At 49.8% G+C, this 26,887-nt stretch overlaps 1 protein-coding gene across 2 annotated transcripts in view; it reads right to left on the reverse strand.

Moving 5' to 3' along the window:
- Positions 1 to 904: 904 nt before the first annotated feature.
- Positions 905 to 26,887, reverse strand: part of UCK2 (uridine-cytidine kinase 2) — an 83,693-nt gene continuing 57,710 nt past the window's right edge. For both annotated transcript variants that reach the window (XM_043450424.1, XM_043450418.1), the window contains exons 2-7: positions 24,939 to 25,098; positions 24,055 to 24,151; positions 16,388 to 16,530; positions 10,549 to 10,646; positions 8,745 to 8,793; positions 905 to 7,415 (exon numbers count right to left, since the gene is read on the reverse strand). In XM_043450424.1, coding sequence (XP_043306359.1) covers positions 7,276 to 7,415; positions 8,745 to 8,793; positions 10,549 to 10,646; positions 16,388 to 16,530; positions 24,055 to 24,151; positions 24,939 to 25,098 — 687 coding nt within the window. In that variant the 3' untranslated portion in view covers positions 905 to 7,275. The remainder of the gene's footprint in view (positions 7,416 to 8,744; positions 8,794 to 10,548; positions 10,647 to 16,387; positions 16,531 to 24,054; positions 24,152 to 24,938; positions 25,099 to 26,887) is intronic.

The following is a 26,887-nucleotide window of genomic DNA, read 5'->3' on the forward strand; positions in this document are numbered from 1 at the left end:
CTGGGCTGGAAGAAGCCCAAGCTGGAATCAAGACTGCCAGGAGAAATATCAATAACCTCAGATATGCAGATGACACCACCCTTATGGCAGAAAGTGAAGAGGAACTAAAGAGTCTCTTGATGAAAGTGAAAGAGGAGAGTGAAAAAGTTGGCTTAAAGCTCAACATTCAGAAAACTAAGATCATGGCATCTGGTCCCATCACTTCATGGCAAATATTTGGGGTAACAGTGGAAACAGTGAGAAACTTTCTTTTGGGGGGGCTCCAAAATCACTGCAAATGGTGATTGTAGCCATGAACTTAAAAGACGCTTACTCCTTGGAAGGAAAGCTATGACCAACCTAGATATATATTGAAAACCAGAGACATTACTTTGCCAACAAAGATCCCTCTAGTCAAGGCTATGGTTTCTCCAGTAGTCATGTATGGATGTCAGAGTTGGACTGTGAAGAAAGCTAAGCGCCGAAGAACTGATGCTTTTGAACCGCGGTGTTGGAGAAGACTCTTGAGAGTCTCTTGGACTGCAAGGAGATCCAACCAGTCCATCCTAAAGGAGATCAGTCCTGGGTGTTCATTGGAAGGACTGATGTTGAAGCTGAAACTCCAATACTTTGGCCACCTGATGTGAAGAGTTGACTCATTTGAAAAGAGCCTGATGCTGGGAAAGATTGAGGGCAGGAGGAGAAGGGGACGACAGAGGATGAGATGGTTGGATGGCATCATCGACTCAATGGACGTGAATTTGGGTAAACTCTGGGAGTTGGTGATGGACAGGGAGGCCTGGTGTGCTGCGATTCATGGGGTCGCAAAGAGTCGGACACGACTGAGCGACTGAACTGAACTGAATTGAACTGAGGGATGATGGCCAACTTTGGGAAACACCACAGTAGATTGTAGCAATAGAGAAACTAAGAAGTAGGAGCTGATGCTCCTTGTCTCCCTAGTAAAGACTTTAATAAAGATCTTCCAGAAAAAAAAAAAAAAAGTCTAGACTTCTAGGCCGGACAACTCTCATAAATAGCATTAGTCCAACGACCCAAGGCCATCTCCTGGTGAGAAATGAGTTCTACCACTAGATGGCAGACATATGCCAGACAGCCTCATCCTACAGCTTGACCCACTTCCTAGCTTCCTCTGTAAAACTGGAGCAGGACCACATTGCTTACATACTTTGCGGGACTGAAGACTGGTAAAGTCCCAGGAGTTATCATCAAAGTCAGGAATTCCAGGAACTGAAAAGAAAGTACATGGTGTACATGGCACTCACTGATAAAGAGGAATCTGGAAATATCCTCCACTCTAATTCCCTGGGTAAGAGCCTCCTGGGCCTGTCAGATAAAACCCCATGTGACACGTGAGCCTAAGGAGAGGTTAGGCTGGCTTTCCCTGGCCCAGGGCAGTCAGCACTCAACCGTGGTGAACGCAAGGCCACTTCCTCACTCAGCAACACACGGTGGGCACCTCATTGTAAAAGGGCATGCCAAGCATAGATTTGCCCTATGTGAAAAACGAGTTTGTGTAATACACAATTTCACGTTCTCCTACACATTCATTCGAGATGTATGGATAAACAAATCTTTGAAGTTGTTGTTTAGTTGCTAAGTCGTGTCTGACTCTGTGACCCCCATGGACTGTAGCCCGCCAGGCTCCTCTGTCCATGGGATTTCCCAGGCAAGACCACTGGAGTGAGCTACCATTTTCTCCTACAGGGGATCTTCCCAGCCCTGGGATCAAACCCCGTGTCTCCTGCATTGACAGGTGGATTCTTTACCATTGGGTCACCCGGGAAGCCCCGGATAAATCTTTAGTCCTGGCTCAAATTGATTCCACTGGCTAATTTGTTGTTTTGGTTCATGGTTTATCGAGAAGATAAACCATGGAAAGTTAACTTCATGTTGGGTTTTAGCGAATGTGTTTAAACTGTTTTAAACGGCCCTCAGCACCAGAGGATGACAGAAATCAATCCCTGTGGCCCCTCCTCTCAAAGCTACTTTCCCACATCCTAGGTCTCCCCCACCTCTCATCTGTAGAACTTTTATGCAGGTCCTCACAGGTTTCTTTCAATGTGAGTTGAGCTGGTTTGACTCAAGCAGCACTTACTCAGTCATCAAACTAGTGAGTCCAGGCTGTGGAGCAGTGGGTGGCTCAACGGACACTGTGACAGATGCTCGGGAGGGAAAGCGGGCAGCTCGGGAGCTTCACTGGCCCGCAGCACTGCCCCCCACGGACGGCAAGGAAGCAGAGCTGAGCTCACTGGCCCGCAGCACTGCCCCCCACGGACGGCAAGGAAGCAGACCTGAGCTCACTGGCCTGCAGCACTGGCCCCCACGGACGGCAAGGAAGCAGACCTGAGCTCACTGGCCTGCAGCACTGGCCCCCACGGACGGCAAGGAAGCAGACCTGAGCTCACTGGCCTGCAGCACTGGCCCCCACGGACGGCAAGGAAGCAGAGCCAAGCAAAGCACCTGGCTCCAGACACGGCACACAGACCGGGGAGATGCGAGAGCAATGCACAGAGAAAGCCAGATCACAGCTAAAGTGGTTGTTAAATCATGGTTCACGAGGTCTTCATCTGCCTGCAGGTAATCACCAAGCTTGATAATACACACCTATGTGTTACTTAAAAACACACCAGCCTTCTGAGATGGATTCCTCTGAAATTCAAGTTCTTTTGGACCCAGACTCCTCGGTGGGTCCCCCTGTCCTTGGGACGAGTGGCTGGGAACAGCAGGGCAGCTTTGCACAGCAATGAGGGTGATGAGGCGCCTGGGAACAGCGGGTGAAGGGACGAAAGGGAAACTGAGAAGGCAGGGGTGAGGGGGACTGGGTGCTACAAAGAGGGCAAAAGCCAATTATTTTAGTTATTTTAAGATCTCTGGTGGTGGGTGGCCTAGATCTTTTAATAACAAGGAGGTTGATGGTTATCTGCATTGATTGCATGACTATAAACTAAATAGATATAGTCACTTAAGGTAATCACACACATGTATGTATGTGTATTCAGCTTGAAGTTGTTCATTGTTATAATGCCAACGCTCCTCCACCCAATAAGGGTTTATAAGGTTTTGTTTTGGCTTTTACTATTGGAGCTGAGGGAGGGACGGCAAAGGGAGGGGAGGGAGGGAAGACACTGCACAAACTGGATGACCTCAGAGGAAGCAGAGCCAGCCAGGGCCAGAGAACAGAAGCCTCCCAGGGACTGGCCTGGCCCTCAGGGATGGAGCAGAAGTGCACGCATGGAGGCCTGCGGCGCAGCAGACGATGGGGAAGCTCAGCGACAACGGGCTGGTGCCCACATCCAGCCAGCGAAGGCCTAGAGCGCTACCCCTCCTGCACCCACTGGCCTGTCACTGCTCCTCCTCCACAAGCACCACAAAGGAGGCGAGAGTGGGTTCTTTTCTGTTCAGTCTTTATTTACAGCAAAGTACAGAGTATGTGGTCATTTAATTAAGTGCTAACAAGTAAGTGCAGGGCAGTAGAAGGAAAAGAAGAAAGTGCAAGCATCTGAAAGACAAAAAACAAAAAAATAAAAAGGCCTACGTCTCTATTTACCTACTCACCCTGTTCCTGAGGCAGGGCCAGCCAGGCACGCGCCACCTCTAAGGGTGGCCGGACAGTGCCTTGAAGCCAGCCCACTGCCTGAGGAGGGCCGCAGAAGGCGCAGAGACCAAGTTCAAAGGGGGGACTCGGCTCCAGACTCGCCCCGACGGCTACCCGAGCATGCTGTCACTCTCTCTCATCTGCTGGGACACTGAGACTTTGCCCACTCTACCCTGAGGTCAGGGCGAAGGGTAGGAGTGGCAGAGAAGCCAGCCCTTTCCAGAAGCCCAGCCCTGAGACCCGGAACCACCCTCGCCTGCCTCACCCACGTGGTCACTGACAGGCAGGTGGGAGACTCAGGGTAGAGGAGAACATTTCCCTGCAAGAGGCTACGAGTTTCTGCCAATGGCTTTGGGCCCTGGGGCAGGTCAAGGTTGCTGAATCAGGGAAGCCACACAACAATGGCCAAGGAGGTGATGCCTGAACCAGCTGGGCTCCGGCGCCTCCTGCACGCAAGCTGGACATCGCAGCCTCACAAGAGGCTGGCATCCCACCCCGGGCACCACGACGAGCGTCCAGGCCAGCCCAGGAGAGGCAGGAAGCCAAAGTCCTTGACCATCCAGCAGCCAAGACCACAGTGGGTTGTTGCAGTTCACAGGTTCTGAAGGGTGAACTGGAGACTCCTGCATTACCCTCCACAGCCTGTTCTTCACAGACCATCGCCTCTCGAGGGCCCACCCTACCCACTCCAAATCCAATGATGCCTGAGGTAACAACACTGCATCTTCCTTATACACACTCCCAGCTCTCTGCTCCTATTGGTCTCAGGCTGCCCAAGAACAAGAAACCCAGGAAGGCAGAAGTTCCATTAGCGAGAAGGAGTGTGGGCCCAGGACTTTCCACGACACAACGCCTGTTGTAAACACTTGGTCCTTGGACAACACCTGCACAATGCAAGAAGCAGGCACCACCGGGCGTCTCTGAAGCCAAGAAACTCCCGTGCGTACACAGCCAACCCTGCCCTACTCTGCTCATCCGTGCTGCCTCCCCAGACAGCAAACAGTATCCATCTCTGGCCTAATAATTCTATCCGATGCTCCAGCAAAAACAGAGATCCAGTGGCTCTTAAAATACCAATTCCAGGATTTGCCACATAGAAAGTGCAGGTTCAGATAGATGCACAGTTGGCTAAATGCTGGGGTCCCCACAGGGCAGAGCTTCCATCCCCTCCTTGGCCCAGACCTTGTGTGTCACAGAACCAGAGGAGTCACTGGCACAGGCAGCGAGCCCCCAGCCAGTGGGCCAAGATGTCAGGAGGTGGGGCTTCCCTGGCGGCCCACACAGTATAGAACCTGCCTGCAATGCAGAAGACCCGGGTTCAAACCCTGGGTCTGGAAAATCCCCCGCAAAAGGGGATGGCTACTCACTCCAGTACTCCATGGACAGAGGAGCCTGGTGGGCTACAGTCCACTGGATGGCAAAGAGTCAGACTCGACTGAGTGACTAACACTTTGACTTTACCGAGGGGCAGGGCAGCCTGAGAACTGTTTCCCACCAAGGACAGGGCGACTCGGAAAACCCTGGAGGCTTGGTCCCAACACCACGAGTAGATGAAAAAGCAGCTAAGTAAGTCAAGGCTCAGAGATGAGAAGACTCCATCTTCCAAGGCAGTAGGATAGACAGCCAAGGCACTGAATGGTTTGGCACCTGGGAGCTTCAAGTAAAGTTAAGCGTGCTACCCACCAAAGGGCCAAGGCTCCCCGAGACAGAGGGCCTTCCCCTGAGCACAGACAGGCCCCCACGGAGCAGGGGGCTAACCCAGGCCTGCCATCCACCCTTCACCTCAGAGCTACACAAGGCGTGACTGGAAAGATAATCAACACTGATTTGGAAATGAGGGCTTCAGAACTCAGCCAACCCGCCGGGCACTGGCCTTCAGAGCAGGCACCTTAGGGGCCTTCCCCTGCTCCAACTCGGCAGCTGTTGCCCTCGGGGGCTCCTTCCAGAGCCTTCCACAGCAGTCCAGTCTCCTGGAGGTCTCAGGGGTGGCAAAGCCCTGCTGCGGATTAGGTTTGACTTTTAGACTCAGCCCAACAGAGTTAGAATCAAATGGAGTCCAGAAAGGGGGAAGCAAACCGGGTGAGGCTGAGCCTACAGGAACAACTAAATGTGACTAGAGTTAATGGTGCTGGACTTATCAGAATGGCTCCAAGGGGCTACAAAAGCAATGGAAGGAGAAGGGATCCCCAAAATGTTTCAGGCTGTGGCAGCCACAAGGGAATAACTAAGGGCGTAGCCTATCAAGCACTGAGATGGTCCACGCTGAGATGAAAAGGTTCTGGCTCTCCTGCAGTTCAAAGATGAGGCTTTAGCACACTATACTCACAGCTTCTCCATCTCACTAGGTCCGCTGCTTCCTCCAGCACCCCCGCCACCAGGAATCTTCAGGAATCGGTACTGCTTCCAAAGAAGGAAGTTTCCACCAAGAGGGGGCCTCGGGGAAAGCTAGAATTCTCCAGCCCAAATGTTTTCAGCCTAAGACTCCAAGTTGTAATTTAAAAACGCTACTCTTCCTCCCCGCCTCCTGTGCCCAGCCGCCGGGTGACGGGGCTGCATGGTAGGTAAGTGAATCTGCATGGCCGGGATGCTGCCTGTCACGGCCCCTGCTGTCTTCACCTCGCTGCAAACCCCTCAGGTTGAAGGACAAACACGACAGCTCCCCATACAGCAGAGCTCCCTGGCTGCCCTGGGAGGGGCCGGCTGCCAGGAGAGGTCCAACCAAAGCCCAGGCTGCGAGGGTCCACTGTGCACCCCAGCATCTGGGGGAGAGCCCGAGGACTATCACTGGCGACCTCCCCGGAAGATGTCAGCATCTCAGGCACGGTCCCTCTTTCCCCACTCTGTCAGGAAGCGACCCCATCACATCCCCACCAGGGAAGGAGAAAGGAGCCGCTCTGGTCTTCGGAAGCGGGTGAGTAAGGAAGGAGACAGAGGGCTGCCTGAGCAGCCAGAGGTGGGGTGGGGGCAAGAAGAAAACACAGAAGACTCATGCCCCACAGTGGGCTTCTTCCCTGAGTTTGATTTTTTAATTGAGGTCTTGCCTAATTTCAACTCAGAAAAAAAAAAGAGAGAGAGAGAGAGAAGAAAAAATAAAAGAGGATCTCTTATCCACATTATCCTAAAGCTCCAGCTCCAAGAAGGTAGCATCTGGCAGGGGAGGTGATCAAAGTTTCCAAACTCCACTTCCAGTGAGTCACACAGACGCTGAGAGCCACGAGCCCCGAGCCTCCCTTCCACAGCCACCCGAACCTGCCCCGCGGGGCACACGCCGGGCACCAGGCCTCCGGTGAAACCCCAGGTCCAGCCCCCGACACACTCAAGGACAGGCCCTCCTGCAGAATACTTACGGCAAACAGCTGTACAGTATTTGTACATTTACACAAAAATAGATCCTTTTATATATATATATATATATATATATATATATATATATGTATTTATAACTGGTTACACGTTGGACTCATAATTAGGCATCACCAGTAGTAGTTGGCACAGTTTGTCATTTAAGCTCAGGGTCAACTTGTGTTTCAATTCGTCGCTCCAAAGTACCAAAAAAAAAAAAAAAAAAAGGCATTTCATCTCCATGGTGTTTTCTTAAATACAGCAATGTCACAGGAAACCATATGCACGGGTGCACAGTGCCTCCTGCCCCCTCCTCCGGGCCCCTGGGGACGGGGTCAGTGGGGCCGGCTGCTGGACTCCGAGGCCTGCCTCTTGCGTGAAGGGGTGTAGCCGTTGAGATAGCCGTTGGTCTGCCGCTTGGAGAGCCCCCCGTTCAGGATGTCCTGGATGTGCTGCACGATCAGGTTGATGGCCACTGCGGGGCAGAGGAGGGCAGAGCGTCAGGGGCACGCGCGGGACGGGGCAGGTCTGCGGGGCTGTCTGGGTGGAGGGCACACCGGAGCCGGAGATGGAAAACCGCCCCAGGAAGCCGGCTCCGCTGCCCGTGGGCAAGTCCCCCAACCTCCCCAGCCCTCTATGGGGGCTCATATGACCCCGCAGGAGTCTCAGAGTAGGACAGTCCGGGACACAGTCAGCCCTGAACGTAAGGCTTCCTATCAAGATGCAATCAGAGGCACGAACTAGATGGAAGCAATCAACCCAAATTCTGCAGACCTGAGGACTGGCCTTTGTTCTGACGCCATTCCACCAGGGAGCCTACCAGTTCCCCACCCCAAAGACAGGGAACCCCACAGAAGGCCCTCTCCTCCAAAGGTAAGACTGGACTCTCCTTCCTCAGCCTTAGAAACAAATCGTATGCTTCAAGCACATGATCAATGTTAACATCAGTGAAAACAAGATAAACATCAAGTGCTTTCTGGGGTGATGCCCCAAGAACACGGCTCCCCCAGGGTATTCGCCACGTTGTATGAGCTGAAGCCAATCACGAGGACACAAAGGCAAACCCAAGCTGAGAGCTATTCTATAAAAACGGGCCTGTACTCCTCAAAAATGTAGTGTCACAAAAAACAAAGAAAGGCTGAGGAAGGTTAAAGGAGATTAAGTCAGTATTAAGTGTCCTGGATGTGATGAGCACACGGTGGCTTGAATGAAGAAATACCTAGTGAAATTTTCATTGCCGTGACTAACTCCCAAATGGCTCAGCAAAAAATTAACTTTTTAAGCAGAGGAAAACTGAAATAAATTATAAAGAGAATAGGAAAACAGGGTCTTCTCCCAATTCAACTCTGCCCCATTACACCTAAATCCAGAGATATTCCTACTTTCTAGACAAGGCAAAGCTAATGCATAAATACACAGTAGTAAAAATCCTTTTCCCCGCAGGAAAAGCTATCTTGATCTTTCTAAATGAAATTAAGAAGGAACTCTGCTTTACCTAAAAAATGGCCTTAGATACACGGTGCCCAGGTATCACTGGGAACAACAGCAGAAGGTATCCACTGGCCTCTGATCACTGCCAGAGAAGCAAGAACAAGTTCATGTCTGTCCCCGCTTATGTATATGCATAAACACAGTGGCCTGTCCTTGACACCGGGTGTGTAGGTATAAATCCCTTTCTGGCTCACAGCAGCAGCCAGGGCCTCAGCCACACCTACAGAGCCTTGTTTGGTCACCACATCCTATCCAAAGTATAAGTGACAAAGGGAGGGGTCATGCCCATGCATGGCACCCCACGAGGACTCACCGAGATTATCTGCACCTCTAGGAATGATCACGTCAGCGTATTTCTTTGTCTGTGGAGAAAGATATTTATAACACGTTAGATGGATTACAATGCATTAAAGAGAGAAGCTGGCCCAAGCCCTTCTCCAAGGGAATGTGGAGAAAGGGCCAGCCTTCGCCTACTAATCCCGTAGGGCAATAATCTGTGACTTCAAATGTAATATATTTTATCCACTTTATCTAATTTATAATAGATCAGCTTTTTCCTGAGTTCTCATTAACATTTAACACTTTTTCAGCTTACAACCTGCACAGTGAACATGGTCTTGGAAACCAAATATAGCAGACTACAGCTGTTGAATGGCCACTGAGGCTCAACTTGCACTAGGCAGAGGATGTACCAGGTACCAGCTCCTGGCTTACGCAGAGTGAGCTGGTCTTCCCTGGGCTCGGGGGCTGCACAGTGGGAACGAGTGGAAACAACCTAGAAAATACTTACGTAAATTCTGAGTTCCACTACAACCAAGTTAAACGGCAGGAAGTTGGCAGTAAACTTAATCTATGTCCAAAAAGAATACTTTCTATTCTTATTATTAAGTTAGAAAGAGCAGAGAGGTCCTCAGATGGATGGATAGAATTTCAGAGCGTCACAGCCACCTCTGCCCTCTTCCCAGAAACCTAATCCTGTGACCCAGGCCTCCCCAGGGAATGAGCAGGGCATCAGGGTTACTCAGGCTGACTCACACCGCCTGCCTGGTTCTGGATCTGAAACAAAAGTCAAGTCGGTTTTGAAGCAAAACCTATGGACATACTTGAAGAAACAAAGACAGCTTGGGATCACAGTTCTCCAGTACAGAAGAAAGAAGTTAATTATTAATATTAGGAGAAGTAGAGAAGTTCCCACCCTACACTGCTTTGCAATACCCCACATGAGCCAGTCTCCCTAAAAGCATCAGCCAGGACCAGGCGAAGTCCCAGCCCCTCTCACTCTCTCAGAACCGAGCTCTAAATTCTTAAGGAGTGAGAACATGGTGTGGCCAGCCCGAAGGAGACGTATGAGGAGGGGTGAGTCTCCTGAGTTAAAACTCTTTCCAAAGCTAGGCTATCTCCCACGCCCTCCTCCTCCACACTCCCACCACGCCACACCTCTTGTCCCTGACAGCCTTCCCCAGACCGTCACCTGACTTTCCGCAGGAAGCTGGGCTGTTTCCTAGGCTGAGGGCTGATTCACTAAAAGCTGCACATTGCCCAGTCCCTACCCTTCCTTCTCTGAAAGTCATCTCACTAGAGAGGTCCCAGCTCAGGGGGAGGCCTGACGAGCCTGGGCCAGGGTAGAAGTACAGGAAGCCTGTTCCTCCATGGTACACCTCCCAAAGGGGAACTTACATAGGGACCAATGACAAGCTCAGAACAGGGCTCAAAGGTGGTGGCCGAAGAGATTCAGAAGGGAAGACTCTGCAGCTGAGGTCTCAGGCACCAACATGCCAACCATCACCCATCTTCTGAAGACCCAAGTGGTCAAGTCTACCCTTGGATACGATGCGCCCTCAATAAAATGCCTCCCCATGAGCTCCCCAAGCAAGAAGTGTGCAGCTGGCAGGAATATTGGACAGCAGGAGCCTGAAGGGCCACCCCAAAACAGAGTGGCAGGACAGAGCCCCCGTGTAGCAGACAAAGCACCAGGGACTGCCCTTTCTTAGGGCTCGAGGACAGAGGAGCGGCCAGAGGAGTGAGTGAGATCCTGGCCGGGGAGCTCAATGGACAGACCTTTATTTGTTTGACTGCATTTTAAAGGCTAAATTCAGTGAAAAACAAGAACAACTCACTGGCAAGCAGAATTCTTCAAAGGCAGGCTTGACGAATGTAATGTACTGAGATAAAATCTGCTCAAGGTCCCTCCCTCTTTCGCTGATGTCCCTTAATACTAGAAGAGAAGGAAAAACAAGAATCAAGAAAACGGTGCATGAGTCAACACATGTCCGCCCTTCGCGAGGCGGATCAGGATCATACAAGCTCCACAAGGACTCTGGATGATTCACATGCCAGATTCCTGAGAGACTGGACCAAGAGCCAGTCAGCAGCAGCTTTGGGAAAAACAAGTTGCATTTTCACGTCTTGTACAGTCAAATTCAGCTGTGACAAAACGCTCTCTGAAGCAAAAGGTTTCCGGGAAAGGCCATTAGTCTTCTCATTTCAAGCAACACTTGACCCAAATAAAACTTCATTGTGAACCCCCAGAAAAGGTAGGACAAGCTCATAACAGGAAGTAGACTGGGCCCAGAGAAGTGGTGGGGCTTCCTGGCAAGAGGGGCAGGTTGCCAGGAGGTGTCTCCTTTGCTGTCCTTATCCGTTACCCTTGTATGTACTCACCTGTGTTCAGGCTGGCAGCATGAACACCCTCTGTGGATGTGCCCCCTCTGTTGGCCTGGCTCCCTTCCACCAGGCAGAAGCAGGGCAGAGGGCCCAGCTGTGGCCGGCCACTCCGGCCCCCTCAGACACAGAGGAGACCACTAAACAAAAGCTGAGAAAACTGAGGTGTCAAGAGACCATAGGCCAGAGCTGTGAGGCAGCCCCGTGGGACCCAAACTTTTCATCTTCTTTCCACCTCCTTCCTCCTTGAGGGTCAAACACTGCTTTTAACAGTCTTTTGTCAAAGCACAGAAAAGGGTCCAGAATCCTGGTTCTGCCACTGGACACTAGCCTCCCTGGGCCTGAGTTTCTCCCAAACTCAGCCAGTGACTTTGATTCCCATATCAAAAGCAACCCCTCCCTACAAATGTTTTCAATCATGGCTATGAAAATCTTTCCCTCCCACCCCAGAAGGGTATCAATTGATCTACAGTCATTTGCAGTGGACCCTTGGCTCCTCTCAATCACTTCTCAGGTAATCGTTTCAGCACGGGATGAAACTCACTGTAAACCAACACAGGGAATACCTGTCCGTGCATTTCTGGAAAGTCGTGTCTGTAAGTAATTCTGTTGACGTGTATGCACACACACAGGAACACACGCACGTGGGCAGGGGCAGGAAACAGAGAGTGTCTGTGGTTACCGTCCAGGCTGGTGTGAAGTCTGTAAGATCAGATGGCTAGAAAACTGTCAGGAAGACCCCATTCCAGAAACCCAGCTAATACACTGCTACCATCACTGACTTCCAGCTCTGCAATTCACAAGGGTCTTCCCCCCAAGAGCCCTGGTAATAAAATGGTTGGTTGGTCCCTAACTTGTCAGGATTTGCCTCACAAACCCCACTGCCTGCATGCCCAGCCCAACCCAGCCAGGAAATGGTCTTCTCGGGCATTTGGACATGGGGCTCTGCTCCAGCTGTCCCCGCTGCTCTGCCAGGGACGCTCGGCGGCCAAGTAGGAGCGCCAACGGCTGCCACGTGGCTCAGCCCCATGGGCCTCCAGAGTGCCGGCCTGTGGGCCAAGGGGCTGAGCTCGCCAAAACACACAGCCCGTGTGGCCTCCAGCTCTTCACATGTCTCCAGATAAAGCCCAAAGAAAAAAAGAAGTCAGACCAAAAGGGCATCAGAGCTGGGGAAAAATAAAAAGCAAACACGTGCCTGCACTTCAGCAGCTTTGACTCAAAACCCTGCAAAAGCCCGATGTTGGATTTGTTTTGCAAGACACGCATTTCACACAACTGCCGACAGCCTCAGCACTGTGGAAATCTCCATCCTCCCCCAGGACACACACACACGCACGAACTCTCCCCTTTCACAATGCTCTGCCGCTGCCCTCGGCCCACGTCTGCAGCTCTCCTGTGCCTTGCGGACCTAGAGCATCACCCGTCATGTCACAGGAGTGAGGAACCGGAGGGGACAGAGCGGGTGGAGCAGGTGAATCACACCTGCCTCTGCCCTGGAGCCCAAAGCTGCTCTTGCCCCATCATCTGGAGTGATGGGGGCAAAAGTGACCCTATTTGAATCCTGACCCCATTAACTACCACCTTTGTGGCCTCAGACAAAAAGCTCATTTTCCTTAACTGTAAAGCAGAGACCACAACAGCAACCTGTCTCACAAAGCTGTCACTTAGGAAGATTGGAGACGTGCAGAAAATTCTTCAGCGCCATGGCTGGCACATGGTGTGTGTTCAGTAAGCCTAAGATACTACAATTATGAAGGTGATGGGACCTGGGGAAGCTTCAGGAGAGGGGTGGCTCCCTGATAGAGCAGACCATCAAGAGGACACGAACTGTGAACTCAGCTAAGCAGGCTGGACCCAGTGGGGGTGGGGGTGGGAGTCCCAGAGAGTTGCTGGGAAGGTGAGTGTGGGGTTTCAGTGGGGAGGGGAGGGCAGACATGTGAAGAGAAACAGGAAGACAGGAAGGAGATATCCTGCAGCTTCCACGCTGGAAGAGGAGACAGCAGTGGGCCAGAACGCTGTCCAGACACCAGGAACACGCAAAGCCAGAAGGCATTGCCCACCTCTGCTCCCAAGAGCCTTCCATCAAATTATCACCTTAGACAGACGGGACCCCTCCTTGAGCCCAGGACAACTTGGGACCAGCTAGTTCACGACACTGAAGTGCCCTCCTCCTCAGATTCAGGAAACGTAACCAAGCCAACCACTGAATCAGAACAAGACCTTGGCACAAACTGGAGTCTCCAGAGACTCAGAACCGGGCCCTGGTCACCACTCCGACCCCGGCACACTTGCTGGGCTGGGACAGGTCATCTCAGCGTGCCCTGCAGGGTAAAGGGCAGGAAACCACAGGCCTGCTCTTCCCTGCCTGGCTTCCACTCCGCCCTTCCAAATCAGCCTGTGCTGCTTCTGGTCAGCCAGAGCCAAGAATCAAAAGTAGAAGGCCCAGAACAAACACAATTCCTCCACGGTTGTCAATTCCCTCTAAAGATCAGTTGGGGAGATGTGTCATTCTAGTAAAAGAACAAACCACCTACGTCAAGGCTCAGTGAAGCCCTAATTCTGTGTAAACTGCACAGAGAGCTGTGGCAGGAGGGGCCTGAGGCCAGCAGTCCCAGAGCCCCACCGCAGGCCCTCTCTGATCCAAGGGCAGGTTACACTCACACAGAGAGGGAGGCACAGCAGGCTTTGCTGGGAGGAGACCAATTCCCTAGACACCAAGGGGCCCCCAGGAAGGAAGGAAGTCCTTCCCAAGGCCGTGAGACTTGTTGCAGACCTCCCTCCCTTCCGGGAAGACGTGACCCACAGACAGTAAGACCATGGCACTCTCCCGAGCCCCCAGGAGTGTTCTCCTGCTCCACAGCTCCTGACCGGCCCTCCTTCCCTCTCCCTGACCCCAGCCCACCCCAGCCCACACAGCGCGCTTTCCTGTCCTACGCAGACAGTGAGTTTGTAGAAACAGCATTTGGGAAGTCCCACTAGATGAGCAGGAGAGTAACTCGGCAATAGATGACGTGACAGGATGGCGGATCCAAAAGCAGACAGTGAGCTGCCGCAGGGGCGCCAGGCCAGGCAAGGGTGCAGAGCTGGCCATGAGAAACCCAGGAGAGGCCACTGTTACCCACGCCTCTCTCCCATCTCACGTGAGGGTCCTAGTGTAAGATCTACCCAATCTATCCCACAAGCATCCAGCTAAATCAGACGTGTCACACCACAAAACGTAGTTCCAATTTCCACATTTTTTGTACTAGCTTCTCTCTCAGGCATCACTCCATCCCCTGGGACGTTAGTACCACCTGCTGGACTAATGATGATATCAGCCCAGGTGTTACCAGCTCCCGAGGACATGTCTACTGAGGTTCTGACAAGTCCTGACAGAACACTAGGGAAAACAGAACATCAGCCACCATCTCAAATGAAGCAGGCTTCTGATCTGCCACGTTGACATTTATCAACTAAAGCCATCACCAGGCATTACCTCTAACAGCTCAACTATCCTAGGAGTACTAACTAATCATTACATGATCAACCAGCAGGAAAATAAGGTACAAAAAGGTTAAAACACAACCTGCTCCAAGTCACACTTCTACTAAACAGTGAAAAGTGAAAGAAGCTGCAAGTGTTAGTCGCTCAGTTGTGTCCAACTCCTTGTGACCCCATGGACTTAGCCCACCAGGCTCTTCTGTCCACGGGATTCTCCAGGCAAGAATACTGGAGTGGGTTGCCATTCCCTTCTTCAGGGGATCTAAATGGTAAAACCAGGATTAAAATAAAGTCCAGTTCATCTGACTCCCATTTTCCCCCCAATGATGCCTCCCAAATCGGGCAAGCTAACATGGATATCCAAGCAGATGAGCTGAGAGTCCTGCCTGGGCAGGACCTGGGTTCATGGATGAAGTTATGAACCAGACCCTGGGATCAGATGCATAAGAGATTCTCAGGCTCAAGTCTCAATTATCTGTCAAAAAAGACCATGCAATCCTTACCTGGCCTGTGTCAAGACCCTAAAAAACAGTACTGTTTCCTTCATATTACCCATTAAAAAAAAAATGCCTAGGAGGTCACAAGAGCCACCACAGTCACAAAGCTAGGGGGAAGCTCTGCTGGGACTAGAATTCTCTTCACTCCATCGGATTACCCCCCTCCCCCAGGCTACCTGGGAGGCGAAGTGCAGCTTCCCTGACTTACAGAGTATGAATCCTATTACTTCTTAGGAGAGCAAATCCCAGGGACCCATTTCTCTAGATTCTGCCATTTCCATTTACAGTTCTTGTGATGAGCACACTAAATTGGATAAACAACAAATTTGTTTCAGGAACTGGAAAAGGGAAAACTTCACACACTTTGAGGTTGGAAGGCTCTGGGTTGGGGCTTACGAAATCTGAATCTGCTACTGACTTGCTCTGTGACTAAGGGCTAAGCCTGGAGTATCCTGTGTCGCCCCGCCTCCACATGATGGGACTAAAACTTCAGTCACCCTTCATCCCTCTCCTCAGTCACGTCCACCCCGCTGCCTAGGCTGTGTCCTGTCGGCTCCAACTCTGCTGGGTTCCCCATCTCTCCTCAATGGTTCATGCCCCAAGATGCCACCCGCAGACGACAGCCCTCCCCGTCATCCAGTGCTAACCGGCCACAGTGTCTATGTTCGCAGCCTTCTCGGGCTGCCTACGCCATCAGCCCAGCACATCCACATCCTGACCCTGCTCCTCCCATGAAGCCTGCTCTCTGCTCTGGGCCCCGGGGCTGAATCCACGGGCTCCGCTTCCTGCCAACTAGCATATCAGCGTCTTCCGCACATGCTGAAGCAAGGTATTCAGAGGAGACAACCAACCGTGCTCCCAGGCTGGCTGGACAGAGTGACCAAAGCTTCGCAGAACTTTCTGGACAGCAAAGGGCAAGGGGAATGGGCAGATGGGACCAGCTGCCCAGAGCTGCCAGCAGAGGGTGCTCCTGCCCGCAGATGTGCCTCAGTGAGTCCCCATCTTGATTGGGCCACCTATGTGGAAATCACAGGGAACCGAGCACTGAGCCAAACTTCTCCCCAGCAAAACCATAAGGTAAACTTCTTATTTCATGTCTGTGACCTCACGAACCTTTAACAAAATACTGAGTGAAGCTAACCCCTTCTCAAATGTCACCAAGTGTTTGGGCAGCAGGACATCCCTGCGGCAAGAGTGACTGGCCCGGGCTGGGCCCCAGGGACACGAGCCCACCCGGGGGGAAGCCTGGGCCCCAGACTCGGGGAGGGCAGGGCCCTGTCGCAGGCGACCTGGGCCGTCGGCGGCTTCTGGAACGCACCTCTGCGGGAGAGCCGGGTGTCCGCATCTGTGTCCACAAAAAGCTTCATCTGGAACAGGTCTCGCACCTCCTGGGAGTAGAAGGCCAGGATCCCTTCAAAGAGCACCACGTCTGCGGGGTAGACAGTAACCGTCTCCTCCTTCCTGCAAAGCAGAGGGCAGAAGATGGGCTGGGCCAGGTGGGAGCAGCAGGGGAGAGGGAGTCTGGAGTTCCATCCCCTGGACCGAAAGGGGGCCAAAAGGGTTTAAGCAGAGCCTCACAGAGCCCTTGGACCACTATGGAAGACCTAAGAATGAGAGTCAGTACGGCTGGGGCAAAGGTCTCCTGTAAACCAGCTCTTTGGGGCTTTCACCGTAAAGCAGAAATAGAGGGCCTACGTCCCTCTCCTTGGAAGAAAAAAAACCTGCTATTAAATGAAGAATAAAGACAGACAAAAGGAGATGTGAGCACTTCCCTGCCCCCCACCCCGAGGCATCCCTAGGAACGCTCTGAGTCCTGGCATGTATGGAACCTCACACTCTGAACTTTCAAAAACAGAAACTCCGTTTTCTCCCAAGAAGCCCATCCCCTCCCCCAGTGCTGAGGCAAGTGGGAGGAAGAGAGAAGGGGCAGAGGGAAAGGTAGGGATAAGAAAGCTCTGTGGGAGAAGGTGAGGGTGGGGTGTTTCGAAAGAACAGCATGTATACTATCTATGGTGAAACAGATCACCAGCCCAGGTGGGATGCATGAGACAAGTGCTCGGGCCTGGTGCACTGGGAAGACCCAGAGGAATCGGGTGGAGAGGGAGGTGGGAGGGGGGATCGGGATGGGGAATACGTGTAACTCTATGGCTGATTCATATCAATGTATGACAAAACCCACTGAAAAAATAAATAAATTAATTAATTAATTAAAAAAAAAAAAGAAAGAAAGAAAGCTTTAGATAAGAGACTGGGGCGGGAAGGATCTCTGTGGAAGGAGGAAACAGCCCCAGACCTGCCTGGTTTGGCTCTTCCTCAGCAAAGCAGAGACACACATCACGTCACCCACCCACCCAGGGGCTGGGAAGCCCGAGGCAGAGAGACCCTAAGGTAAACGTGACTCTTCAAAAGCCGGGGCAGTGGAGACAAGTGGGGGCCTGACGGGCCTCCCTCTGCCCGGCCGCGACTTTCACTGCACTCTTTCATCTCTGCTTCTGTCCTAGAACCACACTGCACCTCACTTCAGAATTCACTGGAAGGGAAGTAAGGACACCGCTGCAAGGGTCACCACTGGCCCTGACTGGCAGAGCAGCAGACATTCGTGAAGAAAACCAAACATTCATTTCAAAAGCTCCCTAAGATGATAGGCTTTATTTGTGCAAACACAGGGAAGTCAACAGCAGCTGCCCGCTAAGGAGGAACTTCCTTCCCATAAACATGCTTTGATTCTTTATTGGCTCAGTCCCTTGGGCTCGGGTCTAAACTCTAAGGCAGCACGGTTGGAGCAGAGAACATGGAGCATAAAAGACGGCAGAAAAGGGCCAGGTTAGAGCAGTCAGGAGACTCTGGAACAGTGGTGTAACTCCTGATGCACAAAGAATCATCTGGGGAGCTTTTACAAATACTTACTCCTGGACCCTACTCCCCTGGGGCTCTGATTTCATTAGTCTAGGGTGTAGCTAGGGTATCAGTACTTTTTAAAAGCTCCCCAGGTATTTCTTCCTTTCTTTTTTTTTAAAGTCATGAAACTTTATTTACTTAACAGGAGAGGTTTGCAGTATATTGAGCAGATAAAAATACCAAGACAAACTGCATCCACATTCGTATTGGAGAGACTTCTAACTTCTTTATTTTAGAAACTGACAGATAAGAAGGAAATGGAAAGTCTAACACAATTAACAAAAATATGTGGTTTAAGTATACACACGACTTTGTACAAAACTTTGAAATACAACTGCAGCAGGCACAAAAATTAACTGTCAGGCCACAATTAATTTGGAATTAACCAATTCCAAAAGTAGAACTCATTTGTACATTTGTTTTTTATCTCTCCCGTTTGGGATTGTAGGGCATGAAATCTAAGGATTTGATTTCATTAGTTCTGGGGAAAAATTAAGCTATTATCTCTTCAGATATTGCGTTTATTCTCTTCCCTTTCCTTCTGATTAAATATTTTTCAGGTCTGAACTACCGGCCACATCTCTTAATCTTTTTTGTTTTTTTTCCTCTCTTTTTCTTTCTTCATCCATTAAGGCATTAATGCATTAACGGATGATTTCTTCACATCAATCCTCTATTGTCTGAATTTTTTTTCCACTTTGCTGCTAATACATTTACTGAGTTTGAAAATTTTGCCATTGTATTTCCCATTTCTAGAAGTAATTTCTTTTTTCATACTTATACATTACTTTTTTAAAATTTTACATTTGCTTCTCCAGATTTTATTAAGATATAAAGCACTGTATAAGTTTAAGGTATACACAAAATGATTTGACTTACATTATGAAATGATAACTATAATGGGGTTAGTGAACATCCATCATCTCATACAAAATAAATATCAAAGAAATAGAAAAAAAATTTTGTGACGAGAACTCTTAGGATTTACTCTTAACTACTTTCACACAGAACATACAGCAGTGTTACCTATATTGTATTGTAGATTACATTCCTAGTTCTTATTTATCTTTACAAGCTGAAGCATGTACCTTTTGATTATCTTCATCTAATTCTCCCTCCTCCACAAACCCTATCTCCCCATTCCCCAACCCCCTGTGGCAGTAGCAACAATCTGATCTCTTTTCCTATTAGTTAGTTGGTTTGTTTTTCTGCAGTATAATCGACCTACAACACTATGTCAGCTGCCGGCACACAACACAGTGATTTGATATTTCTATACATTCCAAAATCATTACCATGTAAGTCTAGTTATCACCTGTCACCACACAAAGACATTATTATTGAGTAAGTTCCCCACACTGTACACTTCATACCTGTGATTCATTTATTTGTAGCTGAAAATTTGTACCTCTTAACCTCCCTGACTATTTCTTCTTCCCTACCCCCTTCACTTCTGGCAGCTACCAGTTCGTTCTCTGTACCTATGACCATTGTCTCTGTTTTCTTGTTTGTTCATTTGTTTTGTTTTTAGAGTCTGCTGCTGCTAAGTTGCTTCAGTCATGTCCGACTCTCTGGACCCCATAGACATCAGCCCACCAGACTCCCCCGTCCCTGGGATTCTCCAGGCAAGAACACTGGAGTGGGTTGCCATTTCCTTCTCCAATGCAGGAAAGTGAAAAGTGAAAGTGAAGTCACCAGTCGCGTCCGACTCTTCACGACCCCATGAACTGCAGTCCACCAGGCTCCTCCGTCTGTGGGGTTTTCCAGGCAAGGTCCTGGAGTGGGGTGCCATTGCCTTCTCTGTTTTAGAGTCTAAAAATATATAAAATCATACAGTATCTGTCTTTGGCTGACTGATTTCACTTGGCATAATACCCTCTAGGTCCACCAAGGTTGTCACAAAAAAAAGGCTTCCCCAGCTATGTCTGCAGCCAGGGTTGAGACATATCAGTCTCTGGGATAATGTCAGGTACTGGAAAACGGTGCCCACTGTGGTTCAGGATAAGGAAGCAAACTGGGCAGAATTTGGAAGCAAGATGGATAGAAAAAGAGATCAACAAGTGGGCGAAATAACGAGTCACTCTAGACAGCTGCCCTGGGCCAAGACGAGGGCGGAAAGGCTCTGATGGGAAACAAAGAAAACATGTGTTTCCTGGGATTTCTAGGGTTCCGTCTGGAAGACGCACAGACGGCGCTGTGCTTACAATGACACTGTCTGTGCTGAGAGCTCGCCTAACTGATAAAGACTAAGAAGACTGCTGACTGTTGCAATTTGGTCATGCCTCTTCAGTCCTGGGACAGTAAGGAGAACAGAACTGCCTGCCCCATGGGTGGTGCCCCCGGGAGCTGGAATCAATCACTTCCCTAATCTACACGAAGCTCTAGGTGCGAGACAATTTTGAAACGGTTTAGAGCTAAAAGCAACATTTACTGAGCAACTACTAGCCCAAGATGTGCCAGAAGCCACGTATGGTGCGATGTTCTGTTCAGGAGTTTAGAGATGGGCTGTGAGGTTCACAGAAGAAACCTGGAGTATTAGAGCATTTGGGACGACCCAGCACACCTTTCTCACTTGAGAATTATTCCTTACAATAAAGAAGGGGAGATCAGAGACAGGTATTTACAGAGAATAGGTGACTTCTCAGTTTTCACCCAACATTCGTTTGTAGTCACCACAAAAAACCCAAGGGTGGAACGGGATCAGTTAACCCTGAATGGCTGGGTCCCTTGCAAGTGGCCCTTGAGAGCTGGGGGAACTGTTTGGGTCTTCAGTTCAGTTCGGTTCAGTTCAGTTGCTCAGTCATGTCCGACTCTTTGCGACCCCATGAATCGCAGCACGCCAAGCCTCCCTGTCCATCACCAACTCCCGGAGTTTACTCAAACTCATGCCCATCGAGTCGGTGATGCCATCCAGCCATCTCATCCTCTGTCGTCCCCTTCTCCTCCTGCCCCCAATCCCTCCTAGCATCAGGGTCTTTTCCATTGAGTCAACTCATCGCATGAGGTGGCCAAAGTACTGGAGTTTCAGCTTCAGCATCAGTCCTTCCAGTGAGCACCCAGGACTGATTTGGGGTCTTAGATGGTCACAAAGCCTCACAGAAGAGTTGGACTCTGGGCCAATAAAGAACAGGATTTTAAACTAAAGAGCAGAATTAGGAGGAAAAAAAGTAAAACACGTCTGGATGTGCAACTCTGTGGGGTTTTTTGTTAATACATGAACTTGATGGAGCTCATGCCAAGAAGATATTCATCCTCACCTCCTGCCAACCTGACTACACTGGTCAGGCCCCAACTCCGCCCAGCTCCGCTCACTCCACTCCCTTCCATCGGGCCCTTATCGGTGTCTCTCCGGGGCCACTCCAAGGGCATCATACACAGCCTTGTGCATCCTCTTTTCCCGCCACCGGAATGACCTCTCCACTCCTACATAACACCATCTTTGGCTCCCTGCTGCCAACACGTTTGTGCCCAGGCTCTAAGGTCTGTGCCCTTCCTGATCTGAGGCCTAGCTACCTCCCAGCCTCCTCCACCTCCTGCCACTCTCCCCACTCACCAGCCCCCTTCCCTCACTACCCAACCCACTGCAGTCTCCCACCAAGCTTGCCCCTGAAATGCCTCCCTACCCACCACCTTGGAGATCCCTTTCCATAACTTGTTATGCTTTTCAACGCACAGCTTAAGTATCATTTCCTATACAGGTGCCTGCGCTAACTACTCCAGCCTCCTTCCTCCTTTACATCCCTCCACAGGCCTGTGCCTCAGTTGTCAGGCTGCATTTTTATTCTGTAGCAGCACCCCGCCCTAGACCTGAAAAGGCGGGGTGGGCTTGACTGTCTCTTGTCAACCTGACATCACCACCAATCTCTGCTAAGGCTAGAAACTACAGTTTCCAGAATCTCTTTCCCTAAATGGTCCCAGCTACTTTGCCAAAGGAAAGCTTAGAAGATGAAAGTGAAACAAAAATCTAAAGTTTTTAGGAGATCATGACAGCTAGACAAGGCAACTGTGGACACTCCACAGAAAGGCTGTGGGACTTCCCTGGTGGTCCAGTGGCTCAGACTCCACACTCTGAATGCCCCCCTGAATCCTTGGTTAGGGAACTAGATCCCACATACTGCGACTAAGACACGGTACAGCTATAGCCAGGGGAAAAAAAGGCTGTGGGCCCAGATGCAGCAGATTCGTGGCCTTACCATGAACATAGTTTCTCTTCCAGGGACCCAGTCTGCCATCAGTGGGAACTGATTTCTCTGATTCTTCACCTGCAGCCTCCCAGTCTTCACTCTCCCAGCCCCGCATTATTTATGTTAGTTCCAATTCCTATCTAAACATCCCTTTATTCCCGCACAGTCTGTAGAGGCAGATCCAGGAGGGCTATCTTGTTCTTTGAATGTCAGGAGAACTGAGTTCATAATAGGAAGTGCTTCCATAGAAACCAGAGAGGTATGAAGGTGAGAACCAAAGCAGCCGGGCTTTCCATCCCAATGTGCCATCTCTTTTCTCCTCCTCCACCCAAACCTCTGCCACACCCTCAAGTTCTGAGAAAGTTCCAGAGAGCAGCACAGAACGTGTGAGCTAAACTGCATTAAAAGCTGAGATGTGTCCTAAAGGAACACACAGCGAGATAAGGATCAGGCTTTTAAATGGAGAAAAAGACACAGAGAATAGACTTATGGACCTGGGGAGAGGGGAGGAGGGGGCGAGATGTATGGAGACAGTAACACGGAAACTTACATCACCGTATGTAAAACAGAGAGCCAAGGGGAATGTGCTGTGTGTCTCGGGGAACTCAAACCGGGGTCTGTATCAGCCTGCAGGGGTGGGATGGGGAGGAGGTTCAAGAGGGAGGGGACCTATGGCTGATTCATGTTAATCCACACTGATGACAGAAAACAACAGAATTCTGTAAAACAATGATCCTTCGATTAAAAAGTAAATTAATTAAACAAGATCAAGTTTTGAATCATAGAAATATGTGGTAGTAACAGTTGCACGAGATCTAATTTCCCATTTAAGAAAAAAAAAAAAATCAACTCAAGAGAGAACAAGATAAAGGAACTAGGAAGGAAAATGAAAAGTGGGAGGGAGAAACTCAAAACCAGCCCAGAGCTAAAAACAACACTTACTGAGCCATTACTAAGCCCAGGATATGAAGGAGCTACACGTGGTCGAACATACCGCTTGGGAATGTCAGATGTGCCTGCGAGGCCCCACAGGGAGCAGAGTGCCCTGGGCAGCTCTGAAGGAGCTAGGCCACAGGAGGGAAGTCCTCCAGAAGCTGCTTTCCACCGCTCAGAGGGGAGAGGGCTGCGATGGAAGTCAGCCCGCTCCTCTATTGATCGGGAGCATTACTGCCATTGCTCAGACGCTCAGTTGTGTCCAACTCTTGGCAGCCCCACGGACTGCAGCACGCCAGGCTTCCCTGCCCTTCACTATCTCCCAGAGCTTGCTCAAACCCATGTCCATTGAGTCGGTGATGCCATCCAACCATCTCATCCCGTCGCCCTCTCTCCTGCCCTCAATCTTTCCGGAACAGCATCAGACAAGTCTTTTCCAATGAGTCAGCTCGTTGGATCATATGGCCAAATTATTGGAGCTTCAGCTTCAAATAGAAGCATGAAAACTGACAAATGGAAGGACAAATCTGACCTGACTGAGAAGCTCCCTAGAGGGTCTAGTCCTGGAGGCTTCAGGCCTCTCACAGCTTTCCACGCAGCCCAACCTGAAGTAAACCAGGGAGCAGAAATAACAGCTTCCTTGTTCTTCTTCCTGTTCCTCCACCCTGCCCCCTTGCTTTTTATTCAAGGAACAACATCTTGGGCATGTGGATAAGGGTGAATTTGCAGCCCCTCACCTGGGCTCAAAATCGCAAATCCATCCTTCAGAGTAACAAAACAGGATGATCATGATCGGACTGGTCAGGAAGCACCCGGACGAATTCCTGACCTGTGTATCTGTGGACACCCTGACGTCACTGCCCCACCACAGGCAGGCAATAGTGGGCACCAGGCGGCGGGCAGGGGGCAGGAGACTGGCACTTCTGAGGAGCAGCAGGCAGCAATCCCCAGCCCGGAACAGCTCACTTACCGGGAATGGGAGACAAAGTCGTACACAGGAATCTGGACCGTTTTCCCTTCCGTGATTTCTTTGAGTGTCTTGAAGATGAGTTCATTGTCAAAGGCATCTGAAGGAAATCAAACTGTTAAGATGCTTGCTAATGGTAAAATGATTTCTCCTATAATGATGAACAGGCATCCCTCCAAGCCTGTGTTCTACCCATATATGTATCACACCCTAGATAAGCACCCCCTCTCTCCCAAAAAGTCTAATTTCAACCCAAAGCAGGATGCAAACTCTACATTTCAAACCAAAATGTGTGAGTTCTGAGAACTGGAAGTGGATTCTTTTCTTTTGCCTTAGTGTCCCATCCCTGGCCTGCATCTCTTGCCTCTCTCTAAACCCAGAGTATCATAGATAACCTCACGACTAGGTAATGGCAGCAGGCACTAGAGCAGTTTTGACTCCCGCAACTGAAAGAACCCTAAACCAGTTAAAGAGGCCGTGTGCTGCCCTGGGGCTGTAAGGGCAAAAATCACTGGGCCCGCAATCTCCCTTTCTGCCTTTGGGTGAGTTTAACGCACACGCTGTGTGCAGCCATGTGCCAGGTGGTGGCGGCAGGGCGTGACACAGGCTGCTGTGGACCAGAGGAGGCAGGAGAACCAGCTGCTCTGGCCTGCGTCTGTCCCGCCCTGAGTCATGGGTTTCTCCAAGAGTCACCCTTGTTCAGACACAGATCGATCAGTATGTAAGGAGCCAAGCATTACAGACGCCACTGTGGAAGCCCTTCTTTCCTATAAGCCTGCAAGGTACCTAAGAGTCCTCCATTCAATGGCTAGGAAACAGACTCAGAGAGGCTAAGCAACTTCTTCAATCAACACCCCCACATACGCCCTTCCAATGCCCCAACTCACCTGGGTGATCAAAATTGAACTGGCCCTTCAGGGCTTTGGCCTTCTGCTCTGACGTGAGGACACGGTAGAAGCTATCCTGGCTCAGGATGACCACCTGCTTCTGACGATAGTCCACCTCATTCTGTCCCAGAAGCTGCACAATCTTAGCACAAACGGAAGACTGTAAGGAGAGAAGAGGACACCACAGACCACAGATGAGGTCCAGTCACCGAGCTGACTGTGTGTGCCCCGAGCAAGGGCCTTTGGAAGGAAGAACGCAAAGGCTACCACCATGGGTGATGGGTTAGGGGAAGGGAGGATATGTCTGCTGAGAAGGAATTCAGGGGGCCCAGAAGTCTCTTCCTCCCCCCTTCCTTAACACAAATTACTATGCTGAAGTATCCACAGTGATGACATGGGGAGGAGGGCAGTAATCTCTATTTCTATTTCATAAAGCCTTCCCCAAAGCCGCAAATAAAAGGTGATGCTATTTTATCCTTCTTTACTTCCACCCTAGTATAGGTAGATACTAGACAAAAAAGACAGCAGAAATTAGGGAAAGGGCACAGTGAAGATGTGCTGATGGGCCAAAGGGCTGCTGGGTCATGAAATGACTGAGCATTTATAAGAATGCCCTTACACATCTCTTTATATCAGAGGAATCTCGGCCTCACTCACTGCCAACCAGCTAAGACCTTGGCTTCCATCCTACTTCAGTCTTTTGCTCTGGTCTACAGCCACGGACAGCATGGTCCGCACAGTACACCAGGCAGCCTTTTCACAGGTGTATGTATGCCCCCACTTATGGAGCTGGAGACGTGAACATCACCAATACTGGAAGCAACTTAGGGGCATTCTAATTAAGAGTAGGGACACCAGCTCCCAATGAACCTGAACCTACATACTTGTAATACACATATCTGACTTATTTTCTGTCCAATGAACTTACACTCTTTGTAAAAGGAAAGGTATAAAAACAAGTGCACTCAAAAGAATGAGACAGCCGGGATTTCCCTGGCAGTCCAGTGGTTAAGATTCTGCCTTCCAACACAGGGAGTGTGGGTTTGATCCCTGGTCAGGGAGCTAAGAGTCTATGTGCCTTGTGGCCGGTGTGGGGGACATAAAACAGGAGCAATATTGTAAAAAATTCAATAAAGAGTTTTAGGGTTTCCTTGGTGGTCCACTGGTCTGCCTGCCTCTTACCATGTTCGATCCCTGGTCCAGGAAGATCCCACATGCTGCCCGCAGGCCATAACTACTGAGGCATGCTCACCACAGCTAGAGAAAGCCCACACACAGCAACGAAGGCTTAGTGCAGCCGGAAGTTTTAAAAAATAAAACAAAAATGTTTGAATTTTTAAATGGTCCACATCAATAAAGATCTTTTTAGAAATGAGATAGTGAAGGATTTTATTTATCAAATAACTGATTTCTTTCTCATTTGCTACAAAGATTAACTGAAAAATAAGAATGTCTACATCACAAAACCTCTAGAAGATGTAATGGAAGTCCCCTTATGGAACTGGCTGATGTGATTACAAGCAATGAAAGAATGAGCACAGTTAGAGGTTTCTTGGGCTCAGCCTTATAAGTCACAATTGAGACTATTTTACCAACTGATTTTAACAGGGAAAAACCAGGAAACTTTTCATTAAAAGTTACAATTCATTGGAAGAATGTATTCGATTTGTCTAAGCATAAGGAAAACTCGCTATTCCTGTTGTACTACTCAATGTAAATTAAAACTATTTGGCACAGTATGTCCTGTTTTATAAGTTGTGAAACACACTGACACTTTATAAGGATCTGTGGGAGAATAATATTTTGACTCAACTGTTAGTTATTAGAAAGTTATTTTACTTTTATGACATTTTTGCATATTAATACACAAATAAAACACTTAAAACTACTTGGGATTTTTGGAATGACAGATGTGCCACCAAAAAAAAAAAAAAATCATAGGAAGATAT

Source organism: Cervus canadensis, chromosome 2 (genome assembly GCF_019320065.1).
Source record: "Cervus canadensis isolate Bull #8, Minnesota chromosome 2, ASM1932006v1, whole genome shotgun sequence".
Taxonomy (NCBI): Eukaryota; Metazoa; Chordata; class Mammalia; order Artiodactyla; family Cervidae; genus Cervus; species Cervus canadensis.